General features: G+C 40.0%; 1 protein-coding gene across 2 annotated transcripts in view; it reads left to right on the plus strand.

Annotated features, from left to right (window-relative positions):
- adgrg6 (adhesion G protein-coupled receptor G6) overlaps positions 1 to 15720 on the plus strand; it is a 102633-nt gene extending 86913 nt beyond the window's left edge. For both annotated transcript variants that reach the window (XM_026143647.1, XM_026143648.1), the window contains one exon: positions 12158 to 15720. In XM_026143647.1, the coding sequence (XP_025999432.1) occupies positions 12158 to 12369 (212 nt within the window). In that variant the 3' untranslated portion in view covers positions 12370 to 15720. The remainder of the gene's footprint in view (positions 1 to 12157) is intronic.
- The last annotated feature ends 1281 nt before the right edge of the window (positions 15721 to 17001 follow it).

The following is a 17001-nucleotide window of genomic DNA, read 5'->3' on the forward strand; positions in this document are numbered from 1 at the left end:
AACACTTCCTACAGTTTAGTTTAATTACTTTAGGCACAATTGTATAATATCCCCAAACCATTTGTGGAAGGCTCTGACACTCATCCATGGAGTAGAATAAGCACGTTCCAGCAGGCAGAACTCGAATGTGTTTTCTAAGGATATTAAAGCTATTACTTCTTTATATATTTAAGCTGTGACAGAGACTGTGAACAACCACAGTTGAGTATAACCCACAGATTAGCACAAATTAACACAAAATTAACCCAAAGAACAAGCTCGATATTTGAAATTGCAGTAATATAATTACAAGAGGAGTCACAGAAACTACAGTCACCAGTTTTTTTTACTCTTAAAAGTGGAAAATCTAATGTTTGTTTTTTAACTAATTATCCTAGATGGTTAACATGGGCTTCGGTGCAGTGAATGATGTATTGATTCCAGGTTAACTCCAGGTTAGTTTGAGTAGATGGACGGGGTCTGGTTATACTGGTTATACTGGTTGTGTCTAAAAAAAAATCGGTGTGTGCAAGATGGTGCAATATGGAAACACTTGGCCGTCTTTGTTAAATCCAAGAGAAGCGTAACGTTTTGGCTGCCCGACTCTGATGACTTAACTCATGTGAGCGTACAATAATGTTAAACAGCGAGGTTCATCAAGTTCATCAAGTTATTTCTAATGTTATTGTTTGACTGTGGTTTACAGTTCTAGGCTAACCCCTGTCAGCTTGCCACATATCAGCTATAATAGCTATATTGGCCATTTGGAGTAACTTTATATTGCGTTTGCTACTGGCATTGCATTTAAGATTATTTGAGGCTAAAGGTGACATGAATAAACTTTTTATGTTGGCCACTTCAGATAGATCCATAAGCCTTGATGTTATTGATGTCGTCAAAAACTCAGTTCATTCCACGACACGCGAGCCACGCCTGTTTCTGAATTTCCAGAATGAAAATAACTGCAAGTCCATCGCAGATACTAAGATTAAGTAAGGATTAAGTAAAGGACTCTAACCTATGAGAGTGGGGGAGGAGGAGCTTTGGACAGTGAGGGGAAAGAGAGGAGATTTGCAGGAGGAAGCTTTCAGTTTCCAATTTCTTGGTTCACCTTTTTCTAATGTTACACAATTGCAGCTTTAAATGCTAACGTGCATGCTCAACAGGTTTGATTTTATGCTCCCTCTGTGCCCCCCCTCCCTCTGCCAGTCAGAAGATTAGGAAACTTTTCAGTTGGACATGTCCTTTCACTTTTCACTCTCACATGATCTGCGACAGCCAAAAGGAATGACTAATGTAATTCCAGCTGTAGTTTAACTCTGTGTACATGATGTGTTTAGTGTTATGGACTGAATCCATCTTTAAGTAATTTACTGTGTTTCCATGTGAAACAAAAAGACCCAAAGCAATCTTAAAACCACAGGAGAAGTAATTTGTCTGTAACAAATTTCACAACATGTTGTTTTGTTCCCACTAACATTAAAAAAAATCTGGTTCGTTTTGACCGCTTTATAGATCTCACTGTTCTCTGGGCTGATTTGGCAGTCCTGAAATCTGGACTTCCCCTTCTCTCGAGCACAGCGTACTCCCTGTGCGGCCATTGTGTCAGTCAGAGTCAGCCCGAATGGCAAGGGTAAAGTTGAACAGGTAAAGTGTCTCAGCCGCTGCATTATATCTCCAGGTGAGCTGAGAGAACAGGTGAGGACAGATCTTTAGTCTCTTTGGGAGTTTGGAGGTTTTCGCCAAAGCTGTGATGTCAGAGTTTCTCCTTCAAACTGGCCACATTCACTCTGAGCTCAATTAGTACTCTTACTTTCATTCCCAGCGTTCCCAGCCTCCTCTCCACAGACAGCTGGGACTGTGTGGAACTGAAGAACACGCAGAGCCTTAATGGAAAGAATGAAAAGAAGTTTTTCCCTTTAATGCCAGCAACATGTTTTAAAAAGCTGAGGCTCTGAGACTTTTTCTTACTAAAACGAGCAGGAGAACAACGTTGTCTGCATGGAGTTCACTGCTGACTCGTGCGGTGAACTCAGAACCGTCCGTGCTGAATCTGTGTGCAGAACAGAGCTGATGATTTAAACCCCAGTAGTCAGGAGCTGAAGAGTGAATGGAGCCACTTTAAAGGTTACTGTTGTTCAGGGAAAAGTGCTTTCTGGAACATCTTTCAGACAGTCAACAAATATCTTTCATGGAAGACGCTTTGGGGAATCCACTCATGAATGATGCTGAATGATGCTGAATGTTGCCTTAGCTGTTGCCTCATGGTTCCTGTTCAGGTTGTGTGCTTTACTTTGGGGACCTGACACGTACTTTGGGGATCATGCTGCTCCATTTGTGTCAGCGTAGTGATCTGTCTTGGTGTGTTTGACCCACAGGAACTGATGCACATGGAAGCTCCAAACAGGATATTTCTCTCACTCTGTGATGGTCACACACACACGTGTGGTTGAAATCTCATATACACATTCCCTTACACACTTCACCACATTATTGCATAAATGCTTTGCAAGCTACAGACCTATGAGTCAAACGCCAAGTCCAACCTTCCATCCAGCACGCTGCCAATCCTTTTATTTATGACCTTCATCGATATGTCTCATTGCGTCCCTGCACGATTAGATCATCCCTTAAACCGCTTGGAAAATATTGGAAAATACTGTCATCGTGCACAGTAGTCTACACTAGTGAAAAATTTGGACCCTGTTCTGGATTCAAACCAAGCCCAGGACAAATAAATCAATTATTTCAAAATAGAATAATAAGCAAAACTGAACATGTGGGACTAAAGCAGACCCAAAATGAGCATGGTGTTCCACCAAGATAATCGGTTCATGACTCCCACACCCATCTTATCTTGATGCTTGACTATATAATCACAGCTGACAGTGTAATGAGATGTAGTGGCCCCATCACACTCCATCATGCTGTGCTGCAGTCAGTATTTTATTATCTTCCAGTAAGAGAAAAAACGGTTATTAGACATTTGTCACGACAGAGGATGAAATCATTTGGAGTGGCAGTGTTTCAAAGTTTAAAGCCATCAAACCTGTGGGTGTGTGGACCCCCTGATATATATTTCACTGTCTCTCCTTTACAGTACTGGAAAAACACAGTGAACCATGTCCTTGAACAGCTCGGCTGAGCACCAGCTAATGGGAGTTTCATTACTATGACCATAATTATTATGCTAGCCCATAATTATTCATACCCCTGGCATATTTTGACCTAAAGTTATTTTTATTCAACCAGCAAGGGGTTTTTTGACCAGAAATGACAAAGGTGTTTCCCAAAAGATAATAAGACGATGTACAAGAGGAATCATTGTGGGAAAAAAATTTGAGCAAAAGGTTTCATGTCCAGAATTATTCATACCCTTCTCAGTAATCAATACATAAGCCTTTATTGGCTAGCAATCAAACGCTAATTGCAGACCAGCTTTTTTGCACGTCTACACAGGCATTTTTGCCCACTCGTCTTTAGCAGTGAGCTCCAAATCCTTCAGGCTGGAGGGTCTTCTTGCCATCACCCTGATCTTTAGCTCCCTCCACAGATTCTCAGCTGGATTCAAGTCAGGACTCTGGCTCTGTTGAGAATCTTCATGTATTGCTCTTTTTTTCATGGTGCCATTTACTTTGATTAGGTTCCCTGGTCCACTGGCTGAAAAACATCCCCAAAGCATTAGGTTCCCACCACCATGTTTGAAATTGGGGATGGTGTTCTTTGGGTTAAAGGCTTCTCGTTTTTTTACGCCAAATGAAGGAAACATCATTGTGACAAAACAATTCCATTTTTGTTTCATCTGACCATAACACAGAAGACTAGAAGTCTTCTTCTTTGTCCAGATGAGCATTTCCAAAGGCCAAGCGAGCTTTTGTGTGCCTTTTCTGGAGAAGTGGCGTCCTCCTTGGTCTGCATCCGTGGAACCCAGCAGTGTGCAGTATCCGTTGGACTGTCTGCCTTGAGACATTGCCACCAGCAGAGCCCAGATTTACCAGGATGGCCTTGGTGATGATCCTTGGATTCTTTTTCACCTCTCTCACTATCCTCCTGGCCAACACAGGTGTCACTTTTGGCTTCTGACCACGTCCTTTGAGATTTTCCACAGTGCAAAACATGTTGTGTTTTTTAATAATACTTCACACTGTAGCCACTGGAACTTGAAAACATTTAGATATGGTCTTGTAGCCCTTTCCTGACTTGTGAGCAGCTACAATGTGTAGCTGCAGGTCCTCACTGAGCTCCTCTGTCTTAGCCATGACTGTCCACAAACCAACTGCAGAGAGCTGCTGTTTTTTACCTGTTGAGTTGATTAAAACAGCTGTTCCCAATTAATTAGGGTAATTAGGATGCTTTAGACCAGCTTCGACTATTCGGAATGGTATAGAACTTTTGATTTTCCCAGAGACTATGACAGTTTGTGAAGGGTATGAATAATTCTGGACATGGCACTTTTTGCTGAAATGTAAATAAAAGCTGAGAAATTTTTTTTCTTTCACACAATGATGCCTCTTGTACATCGTCTTATTATCTTTTGGGAGACTCCTGTGTCATTTCCTGTCAAAAAACACTTGCTGTTTGCATAAAAGTACCTTTAAGTTAAAATTTGCCAGGGGTATGAATAATTATGGGCTTGACTGTATATATTCACTACAATTCTCTTCTTGTGACTCACTTGATGAAATTAAAACCAACCAACAGCAAGATGTCAGTCCCAAATCTACAAACAAACCCTCAAAGCCTGTGAGGAACCAATACCATCCCAACAAAAGCTTGTGTTTTCTCTAAAAACACAAGCTTTTGTTGGGATGGTAAGCATGCACTAGCTAGCATAACTCCAGGAGTTATGCTAGCTAGTGCATGCTTACTTTAGCCAAAAGTAATGAGCATCTATGCTGAAGGAAGATGTCTTTTGTCATGCAGTGAGAGTGCTGGCAGTGGGATTTAGAGAATCATTGAAGTGACTTTGGTCCTCATTGATGACTGCAGCAGTGAGTGGCATGTTACTGATAAGCTGCATAAAGTGTAAAGGATGCAAATGGGAACATGTTCAGTGTGTTCCACAGCTGTGCCATCGCTGTGCTCGTCCAGACGTTTGCATCCAAATGGGGACAAAACACTGTAATATGTTTAAGTCTCAGACATCTTTATAATGCTGGCTTTGACTCTTTTATATGCACAAAGTTTAGTTTTAAGAAGGAAAGAAAAACCACTCTGTGTCAGATATCCTTGTCTTTTGAGGGTCCAAATGACCTTTTTTGCTTTTCTGTTCCCATTTTTAAAAACCTTTATAAAAGTATTTATCTGCAGACATCTGAACAGCTCTCGGTTGATTTTGGGTTCCCCTCAGATTGGTGTTTGAGACTAATTTTACTGGAATGTTGATTAAGGGTTTTTGTTTTAGCTCTTTTGTCAGATTTAATGTGGGTTGATGTGTAACCTTATGTCACCCTGTATCTGAAATCTATTGTCAAGTTGGAACTAAGATTAGAGCTCAGACACGTCATCTTTTGCCTGCTGCACTAAAGCCCAGTATTTACTTTGAAGGCTGCTTTTCCTTTTTCCAGGTAGGCAGCCTGGTATCTTGCGAAGGCCAAATTGAAACCCCACGTCCTTCCTCATAGCCTCACTGATATCGCTGTGTAGCTCAGCCAGACCTAACATATGGAACTACTGAATGATACATACATCCTCCATTAACCGAGGTGCTTGTGAAGCATCTGTTACTGTTTCCAGTCAGATTTGACTGATAGGAAACCTCCACTGTGTCCTGCCTGCACCATGTGAGTCCACAAAGTTGGGATACGGTGAGACGTGGTGCAGAGATTAAAACTCAGATGAGCACGTCAGGCGAATCATGGACAGCTTTGGATGCAACACTTGGTTCGCCTCCAAGCAAAACAGAAAATACTTTCCAACCACTGTCTTTTTCATTTTATTGGCAGTGTTGTGTACAGAAATTGTCAGAATGTCTCAGCCAGGTCCAAGCCACTGAAGAACTGCAGATCTCGCATAGTTCGAGGACTTTTCACTGATTGTCTATTTTTAAAATGTTTATGCGTGTATCAGCTTCTTTGACCCGTCGCCCTTCCCGAGGTTCTCTCCAGGGGTACCTTTTCAGGTGAAACTGGATTACACCTTTGTTATCAAGCACAGACATGCTGACAGAGTAAGGGGACACAGTTTGAGTCGGTTCTTAGTCAACAATCACTTCTTTAACAGTATTTGCAGTAAAGAACAAAAAGTTCTAAAGTGAGGAAGGAAAATGGAGGCCAACAAAAAGATAATGGAGTGCAGATGAAAACATAAAATGTGTTGGACACCACAATAAAATAAATATTTTAGTCAAAAGCTTATCCAAAAATAATTTTTACTCTTTGATTTAAAGAAGTTGCTGATTGTGCCAGTTTCAGATTGTCAGACAGGGCGGTGATATTGACTGGTTTTGTGTCAGCGTTTGGCCAAACTAATAGTGCAAGAAAACACACAAATCCTGGCCGGACACCACAAAACTGTCCACATGGTCATGCCCAGCTTGCTCATTTTTACTTTGTACTGTCTCGTGTGTTGCCTGAGCCACATCGTGAGGTCTAATCAGCAAAGACAGTATGGGATGTCTGAGTTCTACTGACACTCGAATACACATGAAGACATTTGCCATTTGCCTTCAGATCAGAGCTTTGTTGCTGCTTGTTGTCATCTCTCTAGATGAGGCCTGATTTGCTGCACAGTGTTGGCTGTGCATGTCATTCCAGTATCTCGCTCTGTCTTTTACTTCTAAGCACCAATAGAGCTCAGGACAGAGTCTAAGTAGAAGGAGAATCATTGCCAAGTGATCTGGTTGTTGTCTGGTTAATTTCTTCAAGCTTTGTCCAAAAAGTGAAACCCTGAAATATTCTGTCTTGTTAGGAGCCATTTTTATTTGCAAGTGTGTCATTTGGACACCAGGGTTGATGGATGAGGTAAAAACACAGTTAAGGAAATCAGGCAGATGATGAACAGAATTCAAAGAAGAAAGAGATTCAGTGACTGATCTTCTCAGTAAAGTTAATCTGGAGTCTCATAGTATAGTCCTCACAGCAAGAGGTCAGACACCTTCTGTCTTTAGTCGGAGTCCCAGGCCAACCATCACACGTGCTCAAGAATATTAGTCAAAGAAAATTAATTAAAACTGTTCAACTCTCCTGGTTTGAGTCAAAGCTTGCATACATACATTCTCCCTGTGGATTATTTAAAAGTCTTTAAAGACAAAAAGCTGCGTCCACAGTGCTACATGATGAGCTGCATTAGCTTTTTTATTTGTTTGCGTTGCCACTTGGAGGCAGCAGAAGCAGGGGGTGAACTGTGCTACAACAGCCACACACAGGACTTTTGCCTTTACACGTGACCTGGAGCGACATTTAAACTTAACAGCCTGCTGCGACCCCGTGCTGCGGGAAAGATCGGACGATAAAATCTGTGTGGGTTCGACTGCATAAGTGTAAACTTTAACATGTGATACTATCAGATCATCTGTGTTTCACATAACATTCATCAGCGCAGCTTTATTGTGTGGAATGCTTTAGGCCTGCGCAAACAGACTTGTTTGTCTAATTGCTTTACTCTAACATAAAAGCATGTACTAAAGAAAATGCATTTTTATTTGTACCTTAGAGGAGGATGGTAAGCATTCTCATTCAGATCGTGGCCTGCGGTGGAAATGGACAGCGTGTTATTAAGTCATCTGCGCTGAAGGAGGAATTCTCTCTTTGTGTTTCCTACGAGGTTGCTTCACAGTTCCTCAGCGTCTTCACAGTGTCAATCTATCCTTGTATCATTTCCAGATGTTTGAGGTCGGAGCATCTCTCCATCACAGAGCAGGCAGATCATGACCAGGGACCGACCTGCTATTCCCAAACGCCTTTTCTATGACACCAGCTCAGCTCTAACACCCCTCACAGTTTCTGTCTCTGTCTCAAAGTGTACTCTGGTGTACAATTGAGGGATTAAAAAAAAATAAAACAGTATTCCCCGTAAAAATGTTGTCCATGTGTCAGAGGAGATGCAGAAAGAAAACAAAACATCTCAGTGTGACATCATGGGGCATTTTAAAAGTCAAAATGAATGAATAGGACCAGCTGCAACATGACCGCGTAAGGCCAGCGGCATAATCAGCGCTGTCATAATGCACAGTGAAAGGAAGTCGTGACTGCAGTCCACGCCAGCAGGAAATCATTGCTTGACCTTGAAGCTTTTTGTGTTGCAAAGGGACAACAGTTGGAAGAGATGTTGGGAATAATCGCTGAATGTGTAGTAAGACAACACAATCAATCAATCCATGCTTTGTTTAATCAGGCAGCGATAGAGAAGGAGCTTCTTTGTTTGAACAGCGTGATTTAGATGCAATCTCAAATATTCCCTGCTTTACAATATCAGACCAGGAGGTCAGCGCACAGACATATGCATGTGTTTGATTTGGCTCAAAGAGCATACATTTAAGTCGATTGCTTTGGCCCATTGTCCACAAGAATGTTCCATAAAATGTGAAACTGTGAAGACTGCTGGTATATCTATACCATAAATCCAGAATTCAGGATGACATTTTTAACAAGTAGACAAAATTATTGTCTCAAACTGCCACACCTGTAAAGAGCCCCAGAGCATCGTTAACTTCTAAGAAGTCTTCCTGGACTGAATGAGGAACAAAAGGAAACCCCTGAAGGTTTGATGAAGACACTTTTTGTAACTGAATGAACATTTTCCAGACATTCTCACATTAAGAGCATTGACACTAGTGTTTGGACTTCTATTCTTCTCGGTCTAATTTTGATGTTTAACTTGCTCCCCGGTTAGCCCTAATTCTAACCTAAAACAAACATGCAGTTCACAAAATCCCATCAACATTTGGGACTTGTGAACTTTCTGGAGCTTGCATTGTTGCTGGTAGCTGTATGTTAGGTTATAAGAGGGTTGGTTCTTAAATTCAGGGTCACGGACAAAGCATATTAACACTTTCATATTTCATTTTTCCTCTTGTGCCCATTTTCTTTGATCGTTCATCATGTTCGGAGTCAGTAGATTATCTGGTAGCAGACTTAGAAGTACATTCCAGTCGTTGTTGTCCCCAGCATTGTTTCCTCCAATTTTCCCCCTGGAGGATCTTGAGACAGTCTCAGGTCAGACAAGATTTGAAATCCCTCCAGTGAGGGTCAACCCCAACGACTCTTCTCAGCTTGTTATGTTTGGGAAACCTTTGATTCAGTTTTATTTATATTGCTCTAGTTTCAAAGTGCTTTATATTATGGAAGTAAAGACCCTACAATGTTAGCAAAAGAACCATAACAATCAGACGATCTCCTGTGAGCAAGGACATAGTGGTGGGGAGGAATAACCCCCATTAAACTGGAAAAGGCCTCTGGCAGAACCAGAATTGGGCAACCATCTGCTGCGACTGATCTGGAGCCTGAAGAGAAAGATAAGGGAGAAAACCGGAGCACAGAGAGGCCACAAATTATATCCAAGCACATATCCAAATTATGCAGTTTTGATGACCTTGTATAAGCAACCACTTGGGAATAGTGGTAAGGAAGAACTCCCTTTTAACAGGAATAAAACCTCTAGCAGAGCCAAGTTATCCGCCACGATTGGTGGCAGGTGAGGAAGACAGAGACACCCTGTGGAAGATGAATAAGATGAATAATAACTAATAATTAAACAACATATGTTGTGTAAACACATAAAGCAGTGAGTGAAAAAAGGTGAAGACGACGTGTGTAATGTACAGCACATCTTTTTATATGAGTCCCATCACCTATGATTTAAACACATCTTCAGCTAAAACCATGATAACAGCGGTTAGGTCAAAATTATATACCGCATACTGTCACCGTTCCCTTTCTACACATTTTGAGTTACGATCTCAGCATCGAGTGCAACATGAAATTTCGACCCCATGTGATACGACCCAGAGTATCCCGGTTATATTTTCTGCTGGCTCATAAAATCCTTGAAAAAGCAGGTTTTTGAGCAAATAAGAAAAGAAAGATGGAGAAAAACAAAACAGAAAACCAGACAAAAACCAGACGACATTTGGCAAGACAGGTAAATAATCTGCTCTAAGTCGAGTTCATCATAGCACCGTGAGATGATCAGAACTTATTGACTGTGTTTTCCCATCCAGACTTGTGATAAACTCTGCTGAGAGAAGCACAGAAAAGATTGTTAATCTTGAGAATTTCACTCATGGTTAAATAAAGCAGCAAAGATCTCAGGTTATGTAGTGGTTGGCACTACCTATGTGTTCTACGAGGGAGCTGTACTCTGGCATTTCTTTCAGTTCCTGTTGAATAAACAGAGTTGGTCCTGGCTTAAGTCTGGCCAGTGTTCATATCACCATCTTTGTACCGTAGACCTATTATGCCTCACTCTTGCAGTCCTCCTTGTCACTCTGTGTAGGACAACCTTCAGCTGTTCTGAGCAGTGTTTAAATTAGACCATGAACAACTTTCATGTAACTGTCACGTCTGAGCAAGAACATGTTTGACTTAACATATTTTATGTCATTTTATGAGTTCCAAAACAGTCTAAAGACAAATAAGAGATATTGTTTTCACAAATATCATGCTGAATGTAGATACTTTTGGCTCAGGGCAATCATGAGTGTGGTACATGGATCGTTTTCACAGGTAGGGTCAGATATTATTGCACATGACTGTAGAAAAATATGTTGTGTTTCTCCTGGACATTTTGACCTCACTCCCACTGCTGTGTTTTATTTTCTTGGTAAGTTGATTTAAAATATGCTGTACTTATGTAAATCCTTAATTTTTTCTTGGACTAAGGAATTCTGCTTGTATATTTTAAGGTTTTAACAACTGCCAAGTTTCTACATTTCTTCAAGCTTTCCAAGTTTTTGCAGATCGCATTTTGATATTGCATCGTATGAGTGCTGCAAGAAGTACAGTATTAAATGTCTGTGGGCTGAGTACTTGGTACTGCAAAAGGCTGAAGGCAGAAGATGAAATGAAAAGTGGTACAATGTAAACGTAACTACAAAATCAAAGTTAGCACCAGGTCTTTGTGCAGCCCAGAGAGATCTAAGTGGACTCTCTGCATGTGCTCACCGTGTTGCCCTGGATGATGTGGTGCGGGCTGAAACAGCGGACACAGTAAAGTCTTGAAGGTCTTGAATAACTTTTGGTATTTATGTATTTTAGCACAATGTTTTAAACTCTCATGTCAGCAGTGATTTGCTGTTGCACTTGGGCGTTTCCTGATTTTTCAACCTATTCAACAAATTTTATAGCATTCTACGGCACTGTTGGCTCCTGTCAGCATGACTACGCACCAGCTCCATTTTCTAGCTCCATCTTAATTTCCTCAACCCTTGGCCAAGGTGTGGCCACTTCTTTCATAATCTCATTCTTTTGGTTACTATAAAGTTCACTAGGCCCTTGAATAACAAAGTCTGCATAAGAAGAGAGCAGTGGTTTTTAAAAGTCAAAATACTGCCAACCAGGAGAGTGCAGCATGCTGGAGGGTTCAGTTTTTGCACTCTGCTTGTCTGTGGTTTCAGTTTGTTTTCATTTGCTCTTTGCTATGATTTAGGCTTAAAAGTACTTGGTGAGGTGTACGTCAGGTTCTGGGTTTAGGCAATGCCAAATAACAACACTATCTCTGTGCTGATTATGGTGATCGCAGTGAGACTGATTGTACTCTTTATAATTTCATTCCCCAGAAAGTAGTCTGTCCACATCTATTTGAATTTAATTAACAGATTATCATTCTTGGTCTTTGTCTTCTCTTCCTTTTCTTTCTACCTTGTGTTCAGAGCATTCTTCGTCCTCTGCCTTTAGTCTATATAGTTTTTATATTTTACAGGGTTCACCATGATACCAGTGCAGTCCGAATGGTTGGTTTTACCATATGTTTAGAAACAAGTGATGAGCAATCACATGAGTCAAATGATCCACCCGATCATAATACATACCTTATTAATGTATCCTGTTTGTAAAGCTTTTAACTAGAAGTAATACTAATACATGAAGGCTAAATAACAAGTGCTAACATGTTTAATTTGATTGACATTTTCAGCGTGAATGACAGTATCAATGTAATCAGATTTCCTTCTAATAACTGGAACGAATCCATAATTAGGTCATAACACCCTGGTTTCCCTCTGTGTTTTTCATCCCTGTAGCTAAATACTACTCCAAACAAACCAATCCAAAGTGCATCTCCTCATCCTGTTCCTCCTCAGAAGTGGAGCCCAACTCCTCTTCCTCCTCGTCCTCCATCCTTCCTGTCAGCCAGATGATTGACAAGGTGAAAGGTTACTGTTCCACACACTCTGACAACTTCTGCAAGAACATCATCATGCCTGACACCTGCACCCACTGCACCAGGTTTTAGATTGCCCTCAGCACTTCTGCTGCCCCCCATTAGAATATGTTCTAGACCTGCTCACATTGTTCTAGAAACTTCTTAACATCCTGTTCACAGCTTCACTGAAAGGCTTCTGTTAAAGGTTCATACATGAAGCGCAGCACTGGAACATGAGTCATTATTCTGTACATGCCGCTGAACATTATTGAACCTTTTGTGTTCTGGAAGTACGTCTAACATTTCTGGATTTCAGCATTCAACTGTTCAGTCTGTTGGATATCTTCCTAATGATCCCGAACTTTGTGAGAGCAAAATTTGATGTTTTGAAACGTATCCAAGTATTCTAAAGTTGTGTGACAGCCTCATTCCAAGAGAAAGGTTGTAGCAAGTACCGGCTGACTGAGAATTACAGAACATGATTATAAACTCAATGAAGCCTGAGTCAGTGCCCTGAGACTTTTGCACGTTCCAGAAATCTCCAACATTCGACAGTCCCTGTGTTTCGAAAACTCTCAGAGCCTCAACGGTTTGAGAAGCTTTGAATTGTAGAGCTCATCCAAGCAGTGCAGAGCTCTAAAAGCCTTAGTCAGAGAGTGTGTTTTTTAATTCTTCTGATATTCATTGAGATAGCCCCCTAACACTGTACAAGCCCAACACCTACACAAACTGTTTAGAAGCGTTCTGATTCTGTCTCAGCCTCAGAGATGTCCCTGAAAACTTTGTTAAATCGTGTGTCATCATGTGAATTGTTTGTTTTGCTGTAGGAGCACATAGTTTTTTGTACAATTAATTCAACAATCTGCAAAAATTATTGATATGTGTTCTCATTTATGTTAAATTTACAAGGAGCAGGCCGGTTTGTCAGACTGTACTCTAATTTGATTGGATATTTTTCCTCAGTACAGAGTATGCAATAACGTGATTAAATTCCTTTGTACAAAAGTCCCAAAAGGCTTTTCAAGAAATATGCTTTTTTTATGAAATATGCTTAAACGGCAGCCTGTGAACTCATCAGAATTAAGTCAGTCAACAAAATTATTCTGATTAAGAATGATAAGAGAAGCTACAGGGTGGTCAGTGACGCTGATGTGATTCTACTGTATCATATCAAATTACCAAAATTGGCCGACTTGGCTGCCAGAATGTAAGATGAAACTAGGAGCAAGGGGGAGTGATCAGAGGGGTGAGGAAAGACAAAAAAATGAAAAAAAAAAAAAAGGATGTTATCAAAGAAAAAACTAGACTCTTAGGTTTGGCATCTTTTTAATACTGTGATGTTTATTAAAACTGTCCATTTGTGCACGTGTGTGTGGAGCCATACCCTCTGTAAATATAGATCTATGTATTCTATGTGCCTTATTTTTATTGTGAAAATCTGTCTGGATGGTTGATTTTATTCATGCCTTTGTAAGGTCCTCAAAGGGTCACTGCAACTGTACATACTTTATGCTTTATATACATGCTTTAAGTTGTGATGACCAAAGGGGCAGAAATAGGATGGACACACACAAAAAGAGAATTGAACAGAATATAATCTCCACCAGGAAAGGCCGATTGATCAAGGTGTTTTCAAATACTCATTTAACATATTTACATTTATTAAAAATATTATTATCATGAACAAAACTTGGTATGTCTATTGATGGAATGCTTGAGTTTATCAACACATATTTTGATTTTCAGACTCCATTTTTGAAAATGTTGTGCTCATATATAATTACTGTAATATTTCCCACATGTTTGGTGGTTTATTGGATAAAAGATGTTGAAGCTTTCTTGTGCATGTCAGCCAGAGTTTAGCAATCATAGTGGTAAATTCTTTACTGTTCACATTTGGAGGTTTGTTTTCTTACTCTTGTTCTAATATCTGCTCTTATTCAGAATTTTGTGATAGTTTTTTTTAAGGTAATACAACTGCTAGAATGACAATATTATAGCCTAAAGGACTTATGGATAAGTTTACCCAGATCCCAGCAAAAATGCTAAGTCTGCCGATGTTGTGGTTTAGACAATACAACTCAGCATCAGTGTGTCTTTTTATATCCGATATTCAAATTACTACAAGTATTTTGCAGACCTCCTTTTAGAAGGAACATATTTTTAAGAGAAACCTGATGACAGCCAAGTCTGTAGATTACCCAGCGGTCCTGGAAGTGCAAGAGGAATTCCATCCTAGTCCTTTCATGTGGTGGCAAATATCTAAAGCGGAGGAGATTTAAATATATCAGCATGAAAAACGAGAGGGAACAGGAGCAGTGACAGAGGATATTTTTGTTCTCGTAATTCAGCTGAACTGATCCATGAATTTAATCATCAGTATCATTTTTTCTTTTTAAGAGAATCAACCGAGTTAGCAAAATAATCTACACTTATTTCTCAAAATGTAAAAAAGTCAATATCAGTTTCATATTAATGTTGTTTCATCACCTTCTACACAGGTAAAGCAGCATTTTTACATATGGTTTAATTTGTAAAGCCATGAAAGTCAGCACTTCCTTCCCTTCCTTAGACTTTAAATCCTGATAAGAATTCCTTTGTATAATAAAGAGATATAAAAAGAAACTCCATGGCACACATGCAGCCACCATGCAGTGATCAAGTGTGATATTCATTGTTTGACTGTGTTTGTATCATGGACAACATCGTCAGTCTAGGTATGCCACACTGCATTGACATTTTTAACTGGCTGCAGTTTATACAATATTTTATTAAATTAAAAATGTTGAAAATGTAATTCCTCATTGCTGTTAGACCAAAACTGCGCTTTCAAATCCGCTGGATAAACTCACTTTTAATTACTACCAAATTAAAAATAACTAATTCCCATGTTTTAAGGCCCCTGAGACCTAAACCATCACAGGTGGTCATCCTAACCCTGTTCCTTTATTCCGATTTTCTGGAAGCAGTGTAAATAGCTTTTGATATCAGTTGGAATCATTATTGTCTGGGAAGACAATTTAAGAAGAACAGAAATAAAATATTCCGATTGGCGACTGGGTTGTGGCTGATGAGAGGGTTAACGACTTGCACATGAAATGTTATCCAATTTGCCACCAAACAATCAAACGTAATCTTTTTTCTTTATTTTATCAATCAAATTTAATAGAAACATACACTCTGCACATTAGACCACGTGTTAAATATATATATAAAGTAGTAACATTGTATCAGTATTTAAAGCTGTAAGAGGCTCAGTTAGTAGTTAATTTGTAATGAAATTTGAAAAGTTCACTGTTACATTTAGAAAAATATAACTTGTGTGTGAGTGACATCGTAGTAGTAGACCTTTCTTTGCCCGGCAGCACTTTAACTCCCATTTACACAATTAGCACTGGAGCATTCTTGGTGTTGCATTAATAAAAGACAATCAGTCAAACAGTTTTATGATGGTTTTTTGTCACCACCATAAAATTTCATGAATTCTGTCAAAGTGGGGAAAAAGCACCATTCTGTTCCAATAGAAGCCTTTTTTGAAAAAAAAAAAACAAAAAACAAATATGTGTGCTATTCTGTTCCATTGCTTTGAGCATCTTTTGAGCAGTGTTTATTGTGTTGTATGCTATTTATTTTGTAAATGTTTTCCTGTGTCCGGTTAACCACAAATTAAACTTACTGGAAGGGAAAACCATAGAAGATGAACATGGGGACCTATCTGAGGTCTTTTTTGGTATTCAGACTCATTGGACCTCCACTCATCAGCTGTTGGCTAACTGGACTTCCACTGCCTACATGGAGCCAACAGCATTCAACACTGCAGAATGTATTGTAGTAGTCACACATTGTACCCCTTAACCCCTGTTTCTTTTTTCTTTTGCCCAGAGTGGCAGAAGAATGCACTCTTCAGCACTCAGAAACAATTCCCTTGAGACTGTGAAAGAAGAGCCGAGGCCTTTTTGGCAGCTCCGTGCGGGGGCATAGCTCAGTTATCCTGTCAGTCACTGGACTGGCTTCAGAAATGCCTTAAAATGTTCATATCAAGCACGACTGCCCAAAGAGGACAACACACACACACACGTCAGGTTTTCAAATCTGTGGGGACATCTAATTAACGTAATGCTTTCCTTAGCCCCTTACCCTAACCATAACCCAATTGTAACCCTGGCACTAAAACCACATTTTAAGTCTCAAAAATGCCTTCAAACTTGTGGGGTCCAGAATTTTGGTCCCCACAAGTATAGTAAACTTCCCATTTTTGGTCTCCACAAAGATGTGAATATATGCTCACACACACACGCACACACACACACACTCACACACACACACAAACGTGGATTACCAGGTGTGCACACAAACTGAATTTTCCTGACTGGAACAAGGCTGAATGTTTGTGTGGTAACAAAATGAAAAAGTACACACAGAGTGTAAGGAGACTGCTCAATCCAGACAGGCTGAAAACAAAAGTCATGTGACAAAATCAGATGAACCCAAACTCTGCCCAACGCCAAGAAAAGGCCAATAAAGAGCCTTAAAGTTAAACTCACTCGCACTGCTTGGCTGAAGAGGCCAGAATTCATTTTATGTTTCTAATCAAGCAGAAATTAATTATTTTAATGAACTGCCGATGCCCACCTTAACTTTTTGAAGCCGTTTGTAGACGAGTTCTTTAATCTGTCTGCTCTTGTGCAGAATTCTTGTTCCCTAACGGCTCTCTGGCAGCTC

This window comes from Astatotilapia calliptera, chromosome 15 (genome assembly GCF_900246225.1).
Source record: "Astatotilapia calliptera chromosome 15, fAstCal1.2, whole genome shotgun sequence".
NCBI lineage: Eukaryota > Metazoa > Chordata > Actinopteri > Cichliformes > Cichlidae > Astatotilapia > Astatotilapia calliptera.